Source organism: Sorghum bicolor, chromosome 9 (genome assembly GCF_000003195.3).
Source record: "Sorghum bicolor cultivar BTx623 chromosome 9, Sorghum_bicolor_NCBIv3, whole genome shotgun sequence".
NCBI lineage: Eukaryota > Viridiplantae > Streptophyta > Magnoliopsida > Poales > Poaceae > Sorghum > Sorghum bicolor.
The window spans coordinates 8,903,818-8,928,582 of record NC_012878.2 but is presented as its reverse complement, the minus strand read 5'-3'; the positions used below and the strand labels follow the sequence as shown (position 1 = coordinate 8,928,582).

At 41.1% G+C, this 24,765-nt stretch overlaps 3 protein-coding genes across 3 annotated transcripts; 1 reads left to right on the top strand and 2 right to left on the bottom strand.

Annotated features, from left to right (window-relative positions):
* On the top strand, positions 3,544 to 4,512 carry LOC8055716 (germin-like protein 5-1). Its single transcript, XM_002440714.2, has 2 exons — positions 3,544 to 3,720; positions 3,840 to 4,512. The coding sequence occupies exons 1-2, from the start codon at positions 3,549 to 3,551 to the stop codon at positions 4,370 to 4,372; spliced, it is 705 nt and encodes a 234-aa protein (XP_002440759.2). The 5' UTR covers positions 3,544 to 3,548; the 3' UTR covers positions 4,373 to 4,512.
* LOC8055715 (diacylglycerol O-acyltransferase 1-1) lies at positions 5,403 to 11,642 on the bottom strand. The gene is made up of 16 exons (XM_002439374.2): positions 11,127 to 11,642; positions 10,308 to 10,388; positions 10,136 to 10,209; positions 9,979 to 10,054; positions 9,710 to 9,777; positions 9,280 to 9,403; positions 8,337 to 8,435; positions 8,101 to 8,202; positions 7,885 to 8,021; positions 7,626 to 7,707; positions 7,468 to 7,488; positions 7,085 to 7,147; positions 6,639 to 6,686; positions 6,361 to 6,423; positions 6,076 to 6,129; positions 5,403 to 5,989 (listed from the first exon to the last, which is right to left on the bottom strand). The coding sequence occupies exons 1-16, from the start codon at positions 11,475 to 11,477 to the stop codon at positions 5,885 to 5,887; spliced, it is 1,548 nt and encodes a 515-aa protein (XP_002439419.1). The 5' UTR covers positions 11,478 to 11,642; the 3' UTR covers positions 5,403 to 5,884.
* Positions 15,713 to 17,385, bottom strand: LOC8065909. Its single transcript, XM_002439373.2, has 3 exons — positions 17,292 to 17,385; positions 16,176 to 17,187; positions 15,713 to 16,075 (listed from the first exon to the last, which is right to left on the bottom strand). The coding sequence occupies exons 2-3, from the start codon at positions 17,093 to 17,095 to the stop codon at positions 15,910 to 15,912; spliced, it is 1,086 nt and encodes a 361-aa protein (XP_002439418.2). The 5' UTR covers positions 17,096 to 17,187; positions 17,292 to 17,385; the 3' UTR covers positions 15,713 to 15,909.

Below are 24,765 nucleotides of genomic sequence, written 5' to 3'. Positions count from 1 at the left end.
TTCCAGATACCAAGAAAATTTACCAAACAACGCGCTTATATTAACTCAGCCTCACGATTAAACGTCCGTGCCCCCGAACCAATGCATCACCCACGAAACTAGTGGCTGCTCTGCTTCGATGCATGACCATGCATGCATGCAAGACTTTACTTTTGAGTAGTTTAATTGCCATGCTAGCCAGCTGAGTAAATAAATGCACCCTCGAGACTCTAATACGCCTCCTATTGTGGCCAAAATAAAAAACCAGCACACGCCAGTTAAAATGAACCGGAGGTAGTACATCCAATTTCTATGATTTTTACTCTCTCTTCAATAACTATCTTGCCACGTCAGCAAAATACTTAGATGGCACCATAATTAATATATATAGAAACTATGATGGTTTCTACATTGGGAGTGCCCTCAGAAGCCAAAAGTTTTTAAAAATTTTCCATCATATCGAATCTTGTGGCACATGTATGAAGCATTAAATATAGATAAAAATAAAAATTACATAGTTTGTCTATAATTGCGAGACGAATCTTTTGAGCCTAATTACTCTATAATTAGACAATAATTTTTACATACAAACGAAAGTGTTACAGTAGCCCAAAAAACTTTTGGAACATAACTAAACAAAGCCTAATTTGGGTGAAAGCATCATCTGTGTTAGGATCTCGACTCCCTTGAGTCTGTTCGCTTGGCTGAAAAGATATAGTTGAAAGTACTGTTTGTTGATTTGTTATTTCAGAAAAATATTGCTGAATGGCTAGAAGATTCAGTAGATAAGCTCAAGTGAATATGCTCTTTGTCCCATCATTCATTGTGCGTCATTAAAGGCGTCCACAATGTCAATTTGCAAATAGCTAACTAGATGAGACATAGAAATAGTAAAAAATAAATACGGTAGTGGAGAGTTATATAAGTTGTGAAAAAGAAGTTTCTAGAAGATTATGCTAGACTAGCTATTTGAGAATCGCCAGCTATTTAATCTCTCTTTGATAATTAGTAGAATTCATTTTAGACTAATTATTTGGGAAACATTAAAGGCACCCTAAATTTTGTTTGAAAATAAGGATAGACAATCTCAACCGCGGCGCTCCTCTCGCCCTTGTCGTTACGTCCGTAACCCGCCGGAATGGCTATGCACTTAGGCCAAGGCAAAGTCTGGATGCTCCCTCGTTCGACTAGTCTTCATCTGCCAAAGAGGAAAAATAACAGTGTAACAATAAAGAATTCTGAAATTTGTTACTGTTACTTTCTGTTTGACTCGGTTGGAGTCTTTATTCCCACTTAGCCGTGTAATTTGCATTTATTCATGCATTCTTGTTCTGGTAGGGTCGCCGATTAACACAATTACTTCGACTGAGGGTAAGGGACTATGCCCTTTGGACTTAGAAGCCCAAGAAATCAGGTGTCCTACTTTAGGATTCACCAAAATTTAAAAATTCTACAAAACATTAGAGTAAATGATTAAGAATAATTGTATGCATCTTACTATGGCGTTGTTTAGATCTAAAAAGTTTTTGAATTTTAACACTGTAGCATTTTTGTTTTTATTTGGCAAACATTGTCCAATCATGGAGTAACTAGGCTTAAAAGATTCGTCTCGCGATTTACAAACAAATTGTGCAATTAGTTTTTGTTTTCGTTTATATTTAATACATATGCCACAAGATTCGATATGATAGGAAATCTTAAAAAGTTTTTGGTTTTTAGGGTGAACTAAACAAAGCCTATGTGCTGAATAATTTTAGAGACTGCTATAGTCCCACTGTACTTTAGTACCAGAAATAAACTATTTTAGAAATAAAAAAATTCCTATCTTGAGATCTGAAACCAGTTTCAATGTAGTTTCATTAGAGTTTCATGCACATTAAATATGCTGATGGAGCACTGTATTAATAAAGAGAGATGATAAAAGTTTTATGAGAGTAGCGAGAGTTTCATCCCCATAAAACTCTTCTGCACTATTTCTAAAATATAGATGCGTTGAAAACTGTGTCATGAAACTTGCACTGATGATTACCTCACTACACTTTGCTAGAGCAGAGCAGGCCTTGCTTGGATCAGATTTATACTTATTACTGACCTATGCTCATGAACTATTATAGTAATCTCATAAATCTGGAGCCTTTTTATGATCATCGATTAGATGGCAGTCTGGCAACCCGGCTCATTGTAGAAGATGTCAGGATTGATGAATATTTATTGTCACAATATATACTCCGTATGTAAGATATACGCTGGTATGATTAAGAGTTTGACGTAAAGATCAGGCTCTAAAATATATACTAATCAAAAATTATTTTTCTAATATGAATTTATTATTCTACCCTAAAATATATAAAAAAACGAAAATCCCACCCCTTTTTAAAGGTTGATCCCACCAATTTTAGTATGCACTTGGTGTCTCTCTAATTGGTTCCTCTATCTTTTTAGCTGTTGGATCGGTGCTCGTGAGCTGTCTATTTTTTGACAACCATTGTAAAAATTTTCAAATTTGAAAGCTCTTTGCAAAATGGTCAACCATGCTAGAAGAGAAGTTCAAAAAAAGGCTCGGCCATATGCTAATTGCCAACTACTCCATCCGTTTAAATTATATAAGTCACTTTGATTTTTCTTGTATCAGATTTCTGCGTATCTAGGCACATATTATGTCCAGATACACAGAAAATTTAATATAAAAAAGTCAAAATGACTTATAATTAATTTTGGAATATTAATTTGTTTTCTTAACTTATCTGTTGGCATGACTTCTTATTCAATAGTGGTTGTTGTCTCCCAAACACAGCCTGGATTCATGCATAAGTGAGCTAAAAGTGGACTAAAAGACAAGATCATATAGTAGAGTGGAGGCAAAGACAAACTACCAGCTTATTTATTCAGTGAGCTAAATAGTAGAACCAAAGGTTGCAATCGTGGTGGAGTATAAGTTAATTAGTGCGGATTTGGTGAGCACATGGTGCATATAAACAAACATTTTAAAATTTTAAATCATAAATAAACCATGAGCATACATATACCATGCATGATCACTTGAAAGGTTCCTGTTAAAACTAAATCCAAATCCATCTACAAAGCTACAAGATCACGGCTGCTGCAAAAGGAAATTCCAAAGTCCCACTATGCTTAGTCAAGTTTTACAATGAATAAATATCGATTTCAAAAATAGCTGATTTGTACTATGTTTTGCCTTTGACTTAACACACTGCCATATCTATGCCTCCTTTAACATCACTTCAAACGCTAGTAATAAGTACACCATTCAGGTTGGTGGAAAATACAACTTGCACTAATGAATGAAATGAGTTGTGCTAACAAAATAAATAACAATAATTGAGTTGGATAGTTTTTTTTTCCCATTGACTGGCGCATTTTATGTCCCCAAAAAAGAGGTCTGATATTATATTCTTCCAAAAAAATTCCCATTACACATTTCCATGAATGTCATTCCTTCTATGTACTGTAATACCATGTATTGACCACTCATTACTCCTTGGTTGAGACCCTCGCCACAGTCGCCCTATATATATGTGCCGAATCACAAGACCCAATGCCAAGGAGCTATGTCTTGTCTACACGTCCACAAACCCATCAGCATCATATTTCCAGTATCAACAGCCATGGTTAGCGCATTGCTCCAGGTGCTCACCGCCGTCGTTGCTGCCGCCGTTCATGTCGCCGCCTTCGACCCCAACCCTCTCCAAGACTTCTGCGTCGCCGACTCTACATCCAAAGGTTTGATCCATCCTTCCATGCATGTTTTAGCACTCACTATTACTTGTTAATTAACCTTCGGCCAGTAACTAACGACGACGACGACTGAATGTCTGTCTGCACGCATCGCATATATGCAGTGCGCGTGAACGGTGTCCCGTGCAAGGACCCGGCGACCGTGTCCGCGGACGACTTCTTCTTCGCCGGCGTCGACCACCCGGGCGGCGGCACGGCGAGCCGCCGGTACGGGTTCACGGCGCTGCCCGTGCAGATCCCTGGCCTGAACACGCTGGGCGCGTCGCACGCGCGCGTCGACGTCGCGCCGGGGGCCGTGTTCCCGCCGCACTACCACCCGCGGGCGTCGGAGACGGCCGTGGTGCTGGACGGCGCCGTCTACTTCGGCTTCGTCACGTCGTACCCGGACAACAAGGTCTTCGCCAAGGTGCTGCGCAAGGGGGACGTCTTCGCCGTGCCGCAGGGCCTCGTCCATTTCCTCTACAACAACGGCACGGCGCCGGCGGCGCTGTACGCCACGCTCAGCAGCCAGAACCCCGGCCTGGTGCTCCTCGGCGACGCGCTCTTTGGATCTGGCCTCGCCGACGACCTCCTCGCCAAGACGTTCCTTACCGACAAGGAGACGGTCGGCAAGATAGGAGTCAAGTTCCGGTCGTAGTAGAACGCCGGCGGATATGAAGTTTCGTTCGCTGAAATTTTTATCCATGCCATTTGACATTTGCAATAAACATGCGCACGAATTACTCCGACTGTTTACCAGAAGAAAGAGTTATAAAAGTCTGGTCAATGTCATTTTAATTTTTGTTTTAAAAAAAAGGGGGCCAAGACTTGAAAACAAACACAAAAGAACTGCCTAAGCGGCTAAGCCCAATTTATTGTTTTGCCAATGAATCGATCAAACTACCCAACAAATCAAATCAAAGCACATTGTTCAGGAGCACTGTCCATCCATTTCAGCAGCTTAGAGCATCCCCAACCGTTTTGCAAATAAGCTTTGCATTCATGTATTTGCAAAAAAGTCTTAAAAACACTTATCCAACGGTTTGGCATTTAGACTTTGCAATTTTGTTAACTTGGCAAAAAGAGAGGAACATATATGTCAAACCTGTTCACACTTGGTATTGGGAAATTGGCGCGAAGTGATTAATGTCAAACCATTAGAGATTGCCTCTTTTCACCTTTGCCATATTTTTTTGAGACTTGACAAACTCTCTCATTTGCCAAACCAATTATGCAAAACGGCTGGGGATGCTCTACGTTTTCATTTTAGATAGCATCCAAACATCATTAAATCTATAACCACCGAGCTTCCAGGTTGTCTTTCGACTCCAAACGATGTCATCTATGATATCTGTGGGGTCTATCATTTCACCATAAGATTTATGACATAGGATTAATGTCGTGTAAAGTATTTTTGATAATATATCTATTTTTACTGAGAATAAATATTTTTTTCTTAAGTTGATATGTCCTTGCGTAACCGAAGACCATATATCAATATTATAATATAACAGGCCCTATTTGGATGCATATTGTGGTTTTGATAAACTATAGTATCAACTTTACTTTTAGAAGCAAGAGACATGTAAAACCATGGTTTATAAAAACGAAAGAGATCTAGAGTGAAGTTTCTAAAGCTCCAATAAGACTGCAGTTTTAGCAATACTATAGTTATCAAAACTATACAATTTGTTCCATCCAAACACTTCATGATGCTCCAAAACCAAAGTATTTTACAAAACCATAGTATTCTTATAGAACTCTAAATTGCATCCAAATGGGGCATCACAGGTCTACGTATCAGATTACAGACATGCTTAAGTTCCGCTCATGATAGCTACCAAAATGTTATATAACACCATCACCGTGTGGTGTGTGTTTGTTCTAAGAGTTTCTTTTCTTAATATTAAAGATTACAAGAAAAGAAGTAGAACTACTAGTGCAGAACGGGACAATAATTAGCCATTACATTTACATGTAGAACGTCAGCAGACTTTATATACAGATACAATGGTGACATGAGGTTATCCACCATCCACGTGAAAAAATCTAGAAAGATTATTACCACAAAAAACTGGAAGACACCATGCTGCTTTATGGAGTGTGCACAAATTATTGCTTTCAGGTTCCATGATGGAAAAATGGAACACCAAAAAGGGTCTACAGAAGGTTATTTTGTCTTCTCAGTCCGGTTCATCACATCATGGTAATACAATAGAACGCACATTGGCTGCCCGTAAATGCAGAAAAAGAACCAAAAGATCATATTGCCAACCTATTCAATATACCACAAATTAGACAGGTCCCCATGAAAAAAAAACAAAATCCTAACAAGTATCAACTGAGGAAAATACGGCTCACCATTGTGTCATTGAATTTATTTTTGAGGTATGATGTCAGTATGATGAGGGGAATCTGGTAAAAAGAGGTAAAGAAACATGGTGTCAGAACAGTTTTCTGTTTAGGAGGACACCACATGGATACATGGAGCCATATTAGATGACTGATGTCTTCTGGTGCTCATAAGACCCCAGACTATATAGCAAATGGAAAAAAGAACTAGTAAAGAAAAAAAAGAAATGAGTAAAGAAAAAAAAGAAACGTTGGATACTAATCCATACAGCATCTTGGGTTGTATTAGATTACCTGAAGCATGATTCCTAAGAAAGCCCAGAACTTGAGTATGTGGCAGGGAACAGCAACACATAACTGGTGTACAATTGTAAAGAAAATGTATCATAAATTTCTCCAAAGAAACTGGATTATGAAATATAGAGTTTTAAATAGAGCACTTCATCCAAGTAATCTACAACTGTTAAGTTTGAACAAAAGCATGTGGAAACTCAAAAGGACACATTTTAAAATATAGAAGTATATAACTAATATATGCATATGAAGAGCGAAAAGGTAAATGACCAAGTTACCTCATGAAATACAGCAGAAACAAAGAACGCTATAAAAGCAGCAACTTCCTGCAACAACACAAATGACTCTTTGAACAGTAATAACAACAGCACAAAAGATTCGACTTAGCAGAGTATAGCACCTCCAGTATACAAGCTAGATTGGAGGACAGTAGATCCATACAAAATTAAGCACATTCTTATTGCTCAATAAACTCACATGATACTTTTACTGTTGGGCTTACAGATTTATGAGTACATGAACTTCAGTTTCACTGATGAACTAATTAGATTGTCCTAAACAGCATGGAGTAATTCTTATAGTTACTTTGAAAAAAATTAGGAATTACAAGCAAGCACTAACTGGCTAAGGGATCTACAAGGCACAAACTGTAATGAAGCTACAGTTTAGTCTGATATCACTGGAAGCAATCCTGAGCAGAACATCTACACAAATATTATTTTACCTTTGATATACCATTTCGTATGCAAGGAAAATATATATGACGAAGCATCCATTTATGCACAGGCTGTCAAAATGTGGACATTATTAGTCATAATATTTCAGCAAATGAAATTAATATAAAATGATGGACCAACAAAGGTCATTGGAGAAGAATAAATCCACAAATTCATGGTATTTATTCAACCTACTTGGAACATATAAATTAGAATAGTTCTGTGTACCAAATAAGTCCTTTAATTTCATTGTTCTCAACAATTTTACAGTGACTTGCCATTTTTAATATGCAGTTGCTTTAAGATGATTACATCTAACCACAACTGTGTATACCATGTCTGGCAGTACATTCTTGATAGAATTATTATTGCAAAGAAAGAAAAGGCATACCATGTTCCATTTTCTCCAGTACTGATCCCATCCAAGTACAGCAGTACAAGCAACAACAGCAAACAATACACACAACATCAGCTATTGTTACCTAGATTCCTTTTTATACTTGAAAAATGAAGTAATACTAGGTTGCAACAAACTTGATAGTAATTCACCTCATCAATTGTTTTTGCATTCCACCAGTCTTTGTAGAATTCACGGTCACCAAATCGAAGAATCTCAGCAAGTATGTTTAACCTGTATAGATGAATAAGTTCAAAACTGCAAACATGCATATTTGAAACGCCAAAAAGGAAATAATTTTCTCCCAGAGCATGGAAGTTCTGAGAAGACACATAGATGACTGATATTAGAATAATATGAGGATTGATCATCTATTTGAATTTGAATGAATAGATAGGAAATATAATTTACCATAGATGGAAAAGGCAATAGAACATGCAAAGCCACAGGTAGACATTTGGTAATGAGAGCTTCAAAACAGTCTCTACAGCATTCAGTAATCCTCCCTTCAATGGATGTTGAGAGTTCACAACAATAGGATTTATGTACTGCAAGATTGTAAAATCAATAAAAGGTTAAGAAATGTATGAGGATATTTTACAAGATATATGGAGATATATAGCTTACTTGCTCAATAATGAATCCTTGGAGACCAGTAAATATCAAGTATAGAATAACTTGACGAACCAGCCAACCTTTTCTAACATAAGGTGTTCGAGGATAACTTGGCTGCATGCATAACGAAAGTAGTACATTTCTAAAATGTTACACCTTGCCAGCAACCTTTTCTGCTGGTAGCCAGAAATGGGCAGTCAAAAGGCAATAAAAGAAATCATGATCAACATACATTACCGGACACTTACCTGATAACAGAGTGTCGGAGCCATCATGAAGTATGTTAGACTCCCAAGAGTTGGAGCTTGTAAATTATCTATGTCAGCCACGGTCAGTTCATTATCAACCTAATAAAAAGGTTGTATTAACTTATGTAACAACAGTTAAATACATATAAAAAGAACATAAGCAGTAGTATTTGAGGTGATCATGCATCGGACAAGGTCGGGCCTGGAAACTCTCAGCTCCTTACCTGAAGCCCAAAATCAGTATTTTTTATATTTTCTTAAAAAATATTAACATGAATAGGATATATTATATTTTTAATAACAATAGTTTTATCCATAACATATACAGATACCTGCATATTTTTGCATTTCATCTACGAACCCACGACCAAGCTAAGCCCAGCACCTTGGGCCAGAGAAGGCTGGGCTACTATGAACATCTCTAAAAGTAACAAAGTACAAGGGAGTCAGGAGAGGGAGGAAAACTCAGTGATGAGAAGCAGCAGGTCCAGCAACATATCATATCAATGTTCATTGTAAATGTTTTTTATGTTAAAATCCCTTTGGTGCATTAAGTGCCACAACTCCTAAAGAATTCTGACAGAGTAGCCGAAAGAATCACTAGAGTAGGTTAAAATATTTGCTAAGTGCTTGTTCAGTTAAATCAAATTCTTGTGGATAATTACTCTGATGTGTTTCGAAAACAAAAGGGGCACTAAAAAGGATAAATGCCAATATCTTCTTCCATAAGGACTCTTACAAAAGAACATCTGAGACCTACTTCAATCAAGTCAAAAGGATCGTAATCCCCTTGGATGGTATTTCAGATGTATTTATAAAACACAAAGAAAAACGATGACTGAATATTTGCTTCGTTCTGACCAACTAATTATATAATTCAAGTAGGAGCTTTAAAGCAAATATAAAACAGATGGAGGAGGAAACAATATAGCACACAGTGTACCTTCTTGCCGCTTGTGATCAGTTTTCTTATATCATGGTTTGTATGTGCAAAAGATACAAGCTTCAGCCAAACAATGCAGGCAATAAACATCAACACAAAGCCTGATAAAACTGCAGAATCACACCTGAACCCAATTACAAAATTTAGTGTTAACACAATGCAAAATGCACGGTATTTGTACAAAAGCACTATTTTCCAAAAGTTACAAATGCGATTTGACATTTGAAGTAAACTTATGGTAGATTCATATGAACTAGACAGCATAAGTTTTAATCTGCTGCTACGTGCATAATCAATAATACATTTCAATAATGCGATTTGACATTTGAAGTAAACTTATGGTAGTCTTAATAAACAAGATGGCAATATCTTGATGTAGAGCGAAGTGCATAATCAATAATACATTTCAAAGGTTATTACATATACTTACTTAAGAATCACAAGCACTGGATATACAATTTCAAGTGTTGTAAGAAAGATGTGAAAACAGGTAGCGGCCTGAAAAAGAAAAGAACCATAAATCGATGGTTTATAAGCAAAACTTGGAGAAACAATACAAACAAAAGGTGTTTCACAACTGTTTCTATAAATGAAACTAATAGTCTGTCAGCCATACACAATATGGACAAATGTATAAACTGTTAATGAGAACCTGGACACAAGAAAAGTAAGCTTTATAGCAAGGAGGTGTGCGCTTACAGCATCAGTAATGAGATTGTTGAATGCCAACTTTTCAACTGCAAATGCACCAAGGGGAAACACAGGTAGACTAAGGCTGAAAATATAAATTAGCTGATAAGTTTCGGAGATAAGAATCCACTGAAGAAGTGGACGATAGAGCAGTATTGACTATTACCAACACATTAGCAGTGGCCAGTCTCGCAATGATGTAGCATTAAACCAAAAGCCAGACCTTATTAATAAGCCATACTGCAAAAGGCATTAGAAAAAGACAGCTCAAATATATTGAGTGAGAGGCGAAAGACCAATGGCATCAATTTGCTCAATCGAAAAAGTATGACAAGAACCTTCATCAGGTTCTCAATAATGAGCCTGCTATTCACTGCAACCAGAACAACAATACATAGGTTGAAAAGGCCTGCATGACTCTGTCAAAAACCAAAAGGGAAGTATTAGCTAACAGGCGCTCAATCAGCTAGATGGTAAAACAATGTACTCTGATAAGACAGCACCAAAAAACACAAAAAGATGAAACAAAAATTAGAGGAATAAAGAAAAGCATAGCCACATAGGGCCCCTTTAGGCAGGAATTCCATAGGAATCATACTGGAAGAATCAGTTCATTTTCACAAAAAATTCCGTCGTTCCAAAGGGACCTCACTATGACCTTAACCTTACCATGTGAGCTAAAGCACACATATCATGTACTGGATCCGTTTGTAAAATGGCAGATCACATATGATGTCAATAAAGGAGGTCACGTGATTTGAACTCACAGCTCCCCCAAAAAAGTTCCTTTTTATCCACACTAATCCACATATCACGCCACTAATTAACTATGTCATCAAAAGGTTGGTGAACTAATAAAACAGAAGGAACTGTGGGCAGCACGCTGTATGCTAGGTTCGAGCTTCTCACACGCATATGCAGCACAAAATGTTAATTTTCCCTCCCAGATTCTCTGAAAAAAAAAAGGCGACGCCTTTATCCCAGATGCGTAGATGCACCTGGAAAACTCCCCCGCTATGATGATTAATTGGTTACACACGAGTTGAAAATCGTAACTGGTGAAACCAAACAAGCATGGTGAAGAAAGTTAAATCGGACGCAGAGTAACTGACAATTCAACGAACAGGCGCGGCAGTCAAATGGGCTTCTGCTCTCACCTGCTTGAAGATAGCGTCGGAGCTGAGGGGGCTCTCCTTGGCTTTCCGGTGGACAGGCGCCGCGGCGCGGAACGTGAAAGCGGAGAAGTCCCCTGCCCCGCCCCGGCCGCCGTCGGCGGCGGACGAGGCGTCCCCGCCGTTGTCGCGGCGGCGGGACGAAGAGGGCTCCCCGGGGCCGGACTCGTCCCCGGAGTCTGCCGCGAAGCTGGCGCGCGCCGCCGCCGCGGCGCCGGAGCTGAGCCGTCGGCGCAACTTGGCCGCGAAGCCCTGGGCAGCGGCAGCACCGCGGGCGGGGCGCGGTGGGCGGCGGTGCACGGCCGGGGCCGGCGGCGCGTCGTCGGTGTCCGCCATTGGAGCTGCTAGGGCTACGACGCTTGGTCGCTCTGTCTCCTTGCCTCTTCTCCGTGCGAATGTTGCCGTGTTGGCCTCTCTCGATTCGGTGTGGACGAGGCGGAGGCGACGGCGAGGCGATGGTGGCGGCCTGGCGGGTGCTGACTATTGTGACGTATCAGAGCAAAAAACTGTTCCTTGTTTTAATATTATTTATTAATTTTATTATTAAATTACGCGTCGAACCGTGAGGACTGAAGGTGGATAGGGCCCACGTGTCCATGTGACTGGCCGGATCACGGGAAGGTTCATTAAGTTAGAGAAATTTGGCAAATGTATAGTTTTGTCAAGTCTCAAAACCAAATATCAAATGAAAAAAGAGATCTTTTCCAACAGTTTTTTTTTGCTTGAAAGAACTTGGCATCCTAGTATTTTTGTCAAAATCACAAAATTGAGCATTCAACAAGTTGGCAAAACTAGTTGGTAAATTGGGATACTTGTGATGTCAAGCGATGGAGGACTTGACATATTTGATAAATGAAGAAAGAATTTTGCCAAGCTTACAAAATTACCAAGTAGTTTTGCTAACTTGTTTGGAGGCTGTTTTTTGTGGTTTTGATAAAAATCCTAAGATGCCAAGTACTTTTAGTACTGTTAGAGTTGGCCTTTGGTCAGTGTCGTTAAATTTTAACTCTCGTCTTATCAAATATTTAGACATATATATAGTATATTAAATATAAATTATTTATGAAACTAAAAACATAGCTAAAGAGTAATTTACGAGACGAATCTTTTAAGTCTAATTAATCTATAATTAGACACTAATTACTAAATAAAACAAAAATATAATACCTCCAACCAAACACGCTGACATGAGATTGGGATCTGTTGGGTATTATAAGAAAACCGTTGTGGAAAATACAAATACTGAAATATATATAAAGAGACAATGACATACTTTCAACATATAGGATTTAAAAGTCATTTTGAATAAGGTTTGGGTCAAACATTAGGAATATAAATTATCAATAACTTTTAAATTGTTGAGTTTGCAAATGGAAAAATTATATGAATAGATTTGTCTTGAAAAATATTTTCATAAAAATATACATAAATCATTTTTTCCTAAATATTTTATAAAAATAAGATGTCAAAGTTATGTTTTGAAGACCACGTGGTTGTCCTAAACGACTTCTAAATCATACACAAATATTAATAATCAAGCATTAAAAATTTAGTGTTCGATTGATATGGATTCATGGACAACTTCACGAGCTGTTTTATAGCTTTATCCACCGATCAAGAAGTTGTCTCTCTGTGAAATCACAAGTGAAAGCCCAGATTTTATGTTGAGACAAGGAGGAGAGAGATGTAAGTTAAAAATAACTAACTTCGACCCCCTTCATCTTGCATTGGTGGAACATGCGCACCCATGGTTTGCTTCCCCCCCCCCCAACGAAGAAGCCCTCGTGCGGGCATGGCTAGGACAGGGGCACGAACAACACGAGGATGAACAACTACGTAGTCGTGCATGGAGGGGCGTAGGTGGCTTGCTCGCATATAGACGAGTGGAGGCAGCACGGCTCCGCCATGTCGCTAGGCGACGCATTTGCGCAGAGAGGCACGACGTGTTCAGGTCGCTAGGCAACGCGTATGTGAGCTGGTCGGGCCACGCGATGCCATTAGGATGGACAAACAGACAGACGGCAGCAAGGGAGAGGAAGAAATGGGAGGAGGACGAAGGCATGAGACAAGGTAGAGAGAGAAGAGAAATACAAAGAGAGAAAATAGAGAGAAAAAGGAAAACAAAACGATATTATGATATTTCACTCTTTCCGGCCACTCAAAGAAGTTACTTTACCAAACGGGTCACCAAAACAAATCTAGTTTCACCGATGAAGGTGCTTCTGGAGCCAAAGCCAAAAAAGTTATTTCAACCTAAAGTTGAGTTGTATCAAACAGGCCCACTCACCACATTGACTTTTAGAACATCTCCAACAAAACCCTAAACCAACATTTATATTATTTTTAGGGCTAAAATTCAAAAATAAGGTCACTAGCATGACCTCTACTCCGATCGTTAAAACTAGGAGACCCTCATATCCCACTCTCAAGCTCATTCCTAATAGGATTTGAGGGGTCACATAAATATGTTTTTTTACCATTGGACACCCCATACTCGTCCACTCCCTCTTTAGTTGCCACAACCTCTTTAGCCACGGCTTGCCTCCCTCCTCCCCGATGCAAGCTTCATCTCGGCTTGGCTTCCTCCTCTAGTACGAACACCTCTTCCAATGATGCCGACATTTAATATAAGCACATCTCCCCCGTGTGCGGAAACCATCCCTGACGTCCTCTTTATGATCGAGCATGTTGTCCCATTGCATGGACACTGTTCAACGGTGTACCCTCTCTAGAGTGGACACTGTCCCGGCATGACCTCCATACCTGATGTCCCCTCCTTTGATGCAACCTCCACCCTTCAATAAATTAATGTTTTAGAGAGATATTTGCTTGCAGTACTCCATAATGCTCACCATATGATGCTTATTCCATCATTGGTTTATGTTTAGTCAATATATATGAAATATAGTGTGTGAAAATATTAATGAGCACAAGAATATTTGTTGCCTCTTCATGCTTAGCTTGCTTAGATACGATAGAAGACGAATTATTGGTGATAGGCATCTCACTATTCACACGATATAGCACTTGCTTGTCCTATAATCAACATCGAATTGAGAAATGAGCTAAAACTTGATAAGTATTATGTGATGAATTTGACTCGAGTGGCAAGGGGGTTAGGTCATGGCAAGATGGGAGAGGTCTTGAATGACATAGCTCGCTCGATTGGCCGGTTAATGAACAAATCTCTTTCAAAGTGAGTTTGAGTGACCTCCCATATAGACCACATGTCACGGATGGGGGTGGTAAGACAAGTAGCTTGTGGTTACTGGATAACCAAGTGGATTCGCCTTGGGGTGAGGCGCAAGGTAGCTAGAATAAGCTAGTACCTCAGCCCATCGCTATACCATTCATGGGCGATTTGGTCACACTTGTGAAAAGTTGGGGACTTGAGGTAACCCTTACTCGGGCATGAGTTATGGAGGTTTGTCCTATAGTCTTCCATAGGCACAGTTGTACACCACTGCAGAGTTTTCTTTGAATGAATGAAGTCTTCAGTCGAATTTGATTGTTCTTACTCCTATAGATTGAGAGCAGCTGTGGCGATGAAGGACTTGTGGAAGATTGAGCTCCATTTTATGCTTATGTGTAGTTGATAGACAACATTTACTTTATGCACAAAATGCTATTTATGCTACCTAACTTTTATTCCTTACTAATGTTACATACATGCTCCTGTGGAGTAGAATATTGTACCAATGGTTCATTAAGTTGTTTTGCAAGTACCTAAAAGACATTAGTGACCATGACATCCCACCGATGCCGACAAAGTGGGCGAATGGCAAGAGCCGTCCAAGCTATAGCAGCAACACCCACAAGCAAGACGACCACTAGTTATTAGTTCGAAATAATCCGTAGCATAAAGCTTTCAAACTATGCTTAGTTTAATTAATGTTGTACAATTAATTTATTAATTCAACAAGACTTCTATTGATTTATGTAATCTTTTATTGAGATGTAATCTTGATATGGGGTGGCTATATTGGTACGATACATACGCAACCGGGATCCTGGGTCTTGATGTATTGGAGATGTGGAAGGCATCTCCTAGGATCACCAAGGTTGATTTCCTTAAATCGGATCGGTTAAGGGGGTGACACTCGATTTAGGTAAATGAAAATGGCGGATCCTTGCATTATCGGTGCTTGTATAGTTGTATAGCAAAATAGAATTATGCATTTAGACAATGAATACCTTTGTACTGATCTTGATAAACATTTATTCATGTAGACCGTATGCCATGTATAGCTTTGATCTTGCAAGCCATTGTTGTAGTATCTTAGTAAGTGCCTGTGTTGCATTTCATCAATTGATGATTGTGCCGCAATTTTTAGATTTTTCATGCAGTTTTCCATAGATGGTAGCCATGATTCAATTGAAAAACCTACAGTCTTTGTAAGGTTTCCAACTTCATTTGTGTTGACAGTTCAAAATCTAGTCTTTTAGTGCATTTTCATCCGGTCTTGATCTTGCTTAGTGCTTCCTTTATGTGTTTTTTGTGGTCTTAGATCATAATATTGTGCTCCTGTTCTCCATATAGATGAATGTATGGGTATTATAGGGCGTGTACGAAAAAAAGGAAAAAGGTACGGTTTTGTTGCATGGAGCCATGGCACGGCCATTTTATGAACTCTTGCCAATCCGCCACACTATGCCTACTCATATATTTACACAGCACACCATGTCCCCTGTCAGTAGCACAAAAACAAAGAAAAGTTCATTTCAGTGTACAACGGGCGCGCAAAGTCATCATCCCTTCCCGCCAAATTCAAAACCACCATTTGCAATGGCAGCCGCATCCGTGGCCTCCGCAGCAGCGAGGCCACCACACCGTCGGCGACGACGATCCCAAACAGCACCCCAACTCGCACCACCCTGCTGCCGGCCCCGTTGTTGCCGCCGCCGCCGGAGCCTCCGTCTCCTTAACTGCAAGCCTGCATGATCATGTCAAACTTTCGCTCGTCAGAAACGGTGACGAAAAACGCATTCGCGCAACGCAAACGATCGATTGGGGCTGCTGGGTCACGAACGTACGTGGTGGAGACGACGACAGAGTGCGAGTGGTTGCCGTCTCCGGAGACGCTCTCGGTGGCGGCGAACCTGACGGACTTCCTGGTCTTGCCGCCGCTGCCGCACCTGGCGCAGTCGTGCCTGACGCACAGCCCCCCTGAGCGGCCCGACGATTGCGACAGGGACGGCAGCTGCCTCAGCGCCGCCGCCGCGTCGCGCCCCATGGACGGGAACCGGGGGAACCCGGCGGCGTCGTAGTAGAAGTCGGCGTACCGCGCGTTGAGGTCGGCGGCGGAGCTGCTGAGTTGGATGCTGAAGAGCGACTCGTTGGAGGTGGCGCTCCACTCGGCGGGGTTCGTCGACCGCGTCCGGAACATGGACGACGGGAGCCTCTTCGGGTCGTACCCCGCGGCGGCGTTGGCGGCGGCCTCAGCCTTCTGCCTGCTGCCCTGCTGCGGCGGCATCATCGTCTGCACCGCCGGAGGCCGCGTCGTGCAGGGCTCGAAGTCGAGGAACTCGTTGTTGTCCGCCGCCGCGGTGGCCGCGTTGCCGGGCCCGAAGTCGGCGGAGTCGTCGTCGAGCGCCTCGATGTGGAAGAAGCTCTCGTAGGACGACGAGGAGGAGAAAGACGAGAGCTTGCCGAGGTCGTCGGGCCCGGACCCGGCGTAGGGGATGCTCTCGCACGACAGCTTGTTGGACGCCGGCAGGTAGGTGGTCGACGACGACGCGTACGAGACCGCCGGTGACGCGGTGAGGGACGACGAGAAGGAGGTGCTGCTGGAGAACTTGCGCTCGTGGTGGTGGTGCTGGGGCATGGGCATGGTGGGCTCCTCGTGGCCGCAGGTGCTGCAGGGCATGTCCGTCGTCTTCAGCGCGGCGGCTGCCGGTGCCGGTGCCGCCTCGGGCGTGGGCGTGGCACCGGAGCACCGATCCGGGGGCGCCATTGGTGCGAGCGGCGGCCCGTGGTTATTACACCACTCGCGGCCGCGGCCGCGGCTCGCCGCCGCGGGTCAAGTCCGCCGAGGGCGCCACGGATCTGCGTGCGACGAATTTGGTGTCAGCAAATGTCCTCCAAGAGCAATCTTGAAGGGGGAATGTCACGAGAGATGCATGGCAGATTGGAAACAAGAAAGTGCATACCAGCCAAGAATAGGGCGGGGTTGGACATGGAGGAGCAGAGGGAGGAATGGCCGGAGCTCGGCGAAGATGCACGAAGCAATCAAGGAACGGAGCTCCGACAAAGGGGAATAGGAGGCGGTGGGCTCGGTTTTATACGCGAAAATGAGAGGGGATCGGAGAAAGGAGCGGGCGGCGGCGGAGGCATCACAGGTCATTTCGGCTGGAATCGACAGAAACTGCTTTCTGTTTCGGCATCAAACACGGGGGAAGGAGATCTTTGCCCTGCTTTTTGCATATCGTGCGCGCGTGACGCAGGAAGGCGACGAAATTAACCGACCAACTGAAAACGCGCCTAGACCGAGCGATCGACCCAAAATAAGACAGACACAGAGATAGAGAATGTTCCTTAGGCCCTATTAAAATCAAAAAAAATTTGGATTTTAACATTATAGTATTTTTATTTGAATTTAGCAATTATTGTCCAACCAAGAACTGATTAGGCTTAAAAAATTTACTCTCATAAATTAGAGGCAAAGTATATAATTAGTTATCTTTTATCTATACTAGTAAAATATACACGTGCGACACACACGTGTTTGTAAAAACTATTTTAAATGCAATGGAAATATTAATTGATTTGTATATATACAGTAAAGGTAGATGGCTAGTACTTGATTGGTTTAAATTATTTGTTCATAGGATGCCTCGGCTGCATATATTGTCTTTCATTTGATATATTTTTAAACGGCTAGCCTAGTGTCTAGTAGCGCCATGTTTTCCTTCCTCATCGCTCGTTCCTCGCCATGGCATCGTCGTAGGTATTTTGCTTTTGCGTCCTCGGCAGCCGAAGTCTGGAGATATGGAAGAAGAGGGGGTCCAAGAGTATGAGGTGCCGCCCTAGCCCCTAGGCCAGCTTCGTCGCTGTCTCATCATTTTCCTCACGCTCATGCTAAGATTCTAAATCCCTTGCATTTTGGGTATACTGTAAGACAAAGGTAGCATTGTAGTATCAATGTAAAAGAATTATATATAATTTAAGAAAATAATTATTCTCATCATCAAAAGATATGGAAACTACATATCCATACAACTATTAATGTGATACAAATAAACTAAAATCTCTTGTAAATAGAGCACAAATAATATACAAAGAGTCGTCAATTTGAACTAACCAGAGAGTTTTTTCATTTGGATTAATGTATATAACCCATGCTCAAATGAGTTAGAATAACTTTAGTATAGACATAGTTAGGAATCCCAATCTAAATTATCCTAGAATCCTAATCCAAATAGAAAAAGAAGTAAAAATATGTTCCTAGCTAATAGTTATAAGTCACGACAAGTTTTTTTAGTTTAGGTTTTACTTATTTTCTTCAAGTTTTTTAAGAATGTCCGGGCTCATTTTTTTGGCTGTAGAAGACCAACAAGCGGACAGGAACGCGAGAGCTAACTCCTTGTCGGCCATGATTTTTTTTTCTTATTCTTTTTAAGTTACGTTTTCTTATTTATCACGTTTACACGTTCAACTAAATATAGAAACATGTAATAATAATAATAATAATAATAATAATAATAATAATAATAATAATAATAATAATAATAATAATAATAATAATAATAATAATAATAATAATAATAATAATAATAATAATAATAATAATAATAATAATAATAATAATAATAATAATAATAATAATAATAATAATAATAATAATAATAATAATAATAATAATAATAATAATAATAATAATAATAATAATAATAATAATAATAATAATAATAATAATAATCCACAGCCACAAATTTTTTTTCTAATCCTTTTACACAAATAATAAAAATAAATAGTATGATATTATTTTCCGTTTTGGAGTCTAAGAGGAATCTTGGGTTAGGAGGAGTCTTACATCTTATCATATAAGATCTCGTGTGTGACGGAGGGCTCATATAGCACGACGTTTAGATCGAATGGTTATTAGATATGGAGAACTCCCTAAAAAAACTCACTCTTTTATAGTGTGATGATTAATGCTCCATACATATGCCATAAGATTTGATGTGACGAGAAATCTTGAAAAGTTTTTGGATTTTGGGATGAACTAAACAAGGCCTTAGTCAACTGGGGCTGGAGGGTCTTAGTTCCAGAAGGGGCTGCATAAAGTCAAGCACCTCTTTAAGTGGGGGGGGGGCTACTTTTAGAATTGGAGATGGTAAACTCTTTAAGTGAGGGCTACGTTTAGAATTGGATATGGCAAACTCTATCGGTTTTGGCAAGATTGCTGGATACATGATGTCTCTCTTAAAATTCTTTATAGTGATCTATACCAGGCTATCAGCTAGTCAGGGATCCCAATTATGTCAATGAGTGTTAGGATGATGGAATTTGGGGCGTTGAATTCAAGAGATGCTTATCTATACATGATTATGATAGATGGCTTGGTCACCTGAATATGCTAAATGATTGTGCACTAACTAACAATAGGGTTGATATTGCAAGCGGTTGTTAATCTTGCAAAAAGGGGTTGGAAAGGGTCGCCCTCATGTTATCTTTGTGGATGCTCGGAAGATATTGATCATATTTTCTTCAAATGTCATTTAGCTAAACTTGTGTGGGCAATGATTGCTGGGATTTTTTATTTACAGTCTTATCCCATTTCTTGGGAAGAATTTTGTGGGACTTAAGAGGCAAGGGGCCTTTTGTGATGAGGTTAATCATCTTTATATTTTCAGGTTTTTCTTGGGCCTTTTGGACTACCAGGAATAAGATTACTATTGAAAAGATGATTCCAAAGGTGCCAACTGACGTTCTGTACCTTGCACTTTCACTGATGTAGAAATGGAGTGTGAAGCTTAAGGAGGAGGACCATGACCGTATCATTTGATTAAGAACTCCATCACTTGTTGGCTCAAGTCTTTCAAGCCTAACAAGATGAAGGGTCGAGATGGCGGACTAGAGGGGGGGGGTGAATAGTCCTTTCTAAAAATTGTTACGCCGGCTAACCGAAACAAATGCGGAATTAAAACTATCGGTCTAGCCAAGACTACACCACTCTATCTAAGTTCTCTAGCACCTTGAAAAGATCCTAAACAAGCAAGCAAGGTGCTACCTTAGCAAGAGCTCACCTAACCAATTCTAGGAGCAAGGTCACACAAACCTATGCAACTAGTATTTTGCAAACCGGGGGAGCTCCTACTCAAACTAGTGAGGCAAAGCGCACAAAGCCTAAGCTCACTAGCAAGCTCAATAACAAGGCAACTAATGCCAAATTAGAGAGCACAACTTACTTAGCTACACAAACTAAGCAATGTGACTAACAAGGTTACACAAACCAAATTAGTCACGCAAGGGAATTACTTCTAGCTACACAAGCAAGAAGGTAACTAGCAAGCTACATAAGCTAACTAATTACAAGAGCAACTACACAAGCACAAGTATATGAACGTAAGAACAAGCTTGTGTTGGGGACTTGCAAACCAACGAGAAGAACAATGTTGACACGATGATTTTCTCCCGAGGTTCACTTGGTTGCCACCAAGCTACGTCCCTGTTGAGACAAGCTCCAAGGTTGCCGCCGGTCCTCTTGCTAGTGGTGACTCGCAAGTCACACTCTCCCACGTGGAGTGCTTACCACAAGCTCTAGCACTTGACCGGCCGGACCACTTGTCGCTCTTCACGTCTCGCTCAACTAGAGTTGCTCTTCGCGATCCCCGCGGGGTGAGCACCGTACCCCTCACAATCTCTTCTCCGGAGCACCGCACAATCTCCTTGCGTGCTTCGACGGAGTCACAAGTCACCAAGCCGTCTAGGAGGTGGCAACCTCCAAGAGTAACAAGCACCACCGGCTTGCAACACGAACACCTAGTGCCACTCGATGCAATCTCTCAATGCAACGCACTAGAATCGCTCACTCACACAATCGGATGAACACTATCAAGCATATGTGAGTTAGAGGCTTCACTAGCACTCCCCAAGCATGGACACTAAGTCCCAAGGGTGCTCAGCACCGGCCAAGGCCGGCCACCACTTCTATTTATAGCCCCAAGGGCTAAACTAGCCGTTGCCCCTTCACTGGGCAAAACACGTGGGCACCGGACGCTCACAGGGAGCCACCAGACGCTCAACACCCAGCGTCCGGTGCTCAGCTGACCGCCACGTGCCACTAGCCGTTTGAAGTCGACCGTTGCCGCCAACGGCTACTGCGCACGCGCGCCTGCACAGCACCACCGGACGCTCTACCTCGTCACACCGGACGCGTCCGGTGCACACCGGACTCGTGCGCAGAGAGCTCAGCAAACTCGCAAGGTCACCGGACGCAAGCCACCGGACGCACCCTGAGCGTCTGGTGCTCACCGGTCAGAAACTCCTCGCGCGCACTCGCTGACGTCACGCACCACCGGACGCTCGAACAGTAACCGCCCAGCGTCCGGTGCCAGCGTCCAGTGCGCTCTGCTCACTGAGTCAAAGACACCACACCGGACGCTCTGGACCAGCGTCCGGTGCTGCCAACACCAGCGTCCGGTGAGTGTTTCTCAGCAAGAAATACTCCGGCAACTTCTCCAAATTTCCCACCGGCGCAATAGAAAATATGCACTTAATTTTCTCAAAAGCGACGAATCCCGCCTCGCAAGCTCAGCGGGAGGGAGAGAGGAACCCACACCTCTCTCAACCCTAGGAACTCCACCTCCTTTGAAAATGTGCCAACACCACCAAGTGTACACCACCATGTGCAAGTGTGTTAGCTTTTTACAAACATTTTCACCAAAGGAGTTAACCTCTCAAACTTGCCACGCCACTCGATCCTAACACGTATGCAAAGTTAGATCGCTCAAGTGGCACTAGATGACCGATATGCAAACAAGTTTGCCCCTCTTGATAGTACGGCCATCTATCCTAAATCCGGTCATAAACTTCTCTACACACCTATGACCGGTGAAATGGAAATGCCCTAGGTTATACCTTTGCCTTGCGCATTCCATTCCATCTCCTCCAATGTTGATGCAACACATGCACCAACCAATCACCAAATGATATGATCCACTCCATATCATCACGTGACCATATTGGTTCATCGATCTTGACCTCACTTGCTCTTCACCGTTGCCTCGGTCCATCGGCGCCAAGTCTTGCTCAAGCTTCACCGTCACACGCGGTCCCTCGCTTCAAAGCCTCCGACTTGCCCTTCACTCTTGCAACCGGTCCATCGAGCCAAGCCTCATCTTGATCTTCTCCACCTTGGTCACATGACTCCATGTCATGTCTCATATGCAATGAGCTCCTCTTTCATCACATCATCACCTGTGGACTAATCTCCTGTGTATCTCACATAAACACTATTAGTCCACCTAAGTTGTCACTCAATTACCAAAACCAAACAAGGACCTTTCACAAGATCATCATGTCTGATGTTTTGGAAATGTAATATTGTAATAGGCCTGATTTGTTGGGGGTGTCTTTTGTGCTTTTCCTGTTGTACAGGTATACCCAACATGTGAACTGCTACCTTGCTTTCTAAAAAGCAGAGGTTTTATCCTCCTTTTTTAAAAAAGAGAATGTTTCTTAGCAACATGTTCTGGAATTCAGATTAATTACACAAATGCAAAGTCATACTGTTTCTGTTAACAATATTTTCACAACTCAAGGTTGATACGTGCCTTTGATGAAGAATGATGAGCGAATGTCAAGATGATTTGATGCTTTCCTAGTTATGTTCTTAATTAATTCATACATATGCTTGATTATTATACTAATGGCTAATAGGCAGTATTATGCAGAGTTATGTGGAAAGACATGTCTTGTGACGTGCCTCTCCACTTGTGAAGTGTAGCTGATGGATGCAATATGGTGGTCGGCAACAAAGATGAATGGCAACAACAAAATTAGTTCCAACACGGAACAAGAACCACGAAGGGCGAGTGAGGAGGGCTTGGGACCGATGGACAAAGTACATATATAGTAAAGAATTAATAAATATATCATTGACTAAGTCAAGGATAAGAAAGATGACATCGGGTGCCTAATGGAGTGTTAAGACATGCGTCTCATCAGAATGATTAAGATAACATTGGTAAGTCAAGAATGAAGCTAAAGGCACGACCTTGGCTAAAGTTGGACATGCCTCGACATCAATGTCACACTTTGCCGAGTATGCAAGAGGGCTTTCCTGTTTGGCCTTAACAGCCAGGGCATTGATGTTTTTGTGGTTGGGCACAAAACCCAAATGATGAGTGGGAGGATGTGTGGCGTTATTGTGAAGATATTGTATCCATTCATATATGGATAGAAAAGCGAGGTGGTGAAATACCTAAGGTGTTTGGGTTTTGTACTTCATACAGGGGCACTTTGGCCTGTCGATAGGTTGTCTTTATTAGTGGCTAGTTGTATCAGCCATCCTTGGTGTCTCTCTTGGTTGCGATAGGATATTAGGGTTAGAAAGGAGATGAGAGGAAGAGGCTCTTGTTATTGAAATTGTTGACATCTTAGTTTTAGTTAGTGCTGAAAGTTGCTTGTATCACACATCCTTAAATAATCCAAGGGTCAAATTTGTGTCATCTCATTGTCCTCTTTCGAAATAAGAAATTTGTTTTTTTGGAGATTTTTTTGGAGCTATCCTTGGGATTTTTGTTTTTCAGATTTGGCTATGATTTTGTAACACCTCATCCTGTTAGTAGCTTGTGTGGTTGTGGTTGGTAGGTTTAGTATCACCATGGAAGTTTAGGAGGACAAGGCTCAACCTATAATCCTTTTCGTTTCAACCGTATCATTTTCTAGTTAACCCTTTTATACAAAACGATAAGCAAAATGTAAGAGAGGTGCTATGCATATATAGATCTGACTTGTTCTACGTGCGGAGCTGGACCATATAGCAGATTTTGGATGTGAATATTATAGATTTAACTGAAATTTCAGAGACAAATTGGTATTAGGACATATGTGCACAAGGCTCAGATGATCTCATCTTTAAGTGCCACGAATGTGAAGTTTCTCCAATTTTCCTCTTTTTTTATGTTTCTTAGATTTTGTTAAATTGGAGTTGAATGTTCAATTGTTATAAGAGATTTTTGGTTAGTAATCTGTTTAATGGAAAAATGGGTAATTAAATGCAATGTTATGGGATTATTTTAAATTATGTTTCATTATGACAAAAGTGTGTAATTCAGATTTATTCAAGTTGCTATTTTGAATTAACTTTTATAATGATAGACGTGGGTAATTTATATTCAAATTTAGAGGGTTATTTTAAATTATCTTGTGTGATGGCAGAAGTGGGTAATTTAGATGCTGAATTAGGAGGGTTACTTTATATTTTTTTTCTTAATGACAAAGCAGGGCAATTTTTTATATAAATTACATTATTCCAATTTATATTATTAGCGATGATTAAAATTACTAAATTAAAAGCTGGATGTTTCTGGTTATTGTGTGAGTTTTTATAATTTTTGTTTCCTCTTTATTTTTGGGCTTTGGAAGCCTTGTATTCTATACAGTCATTTGTTTATT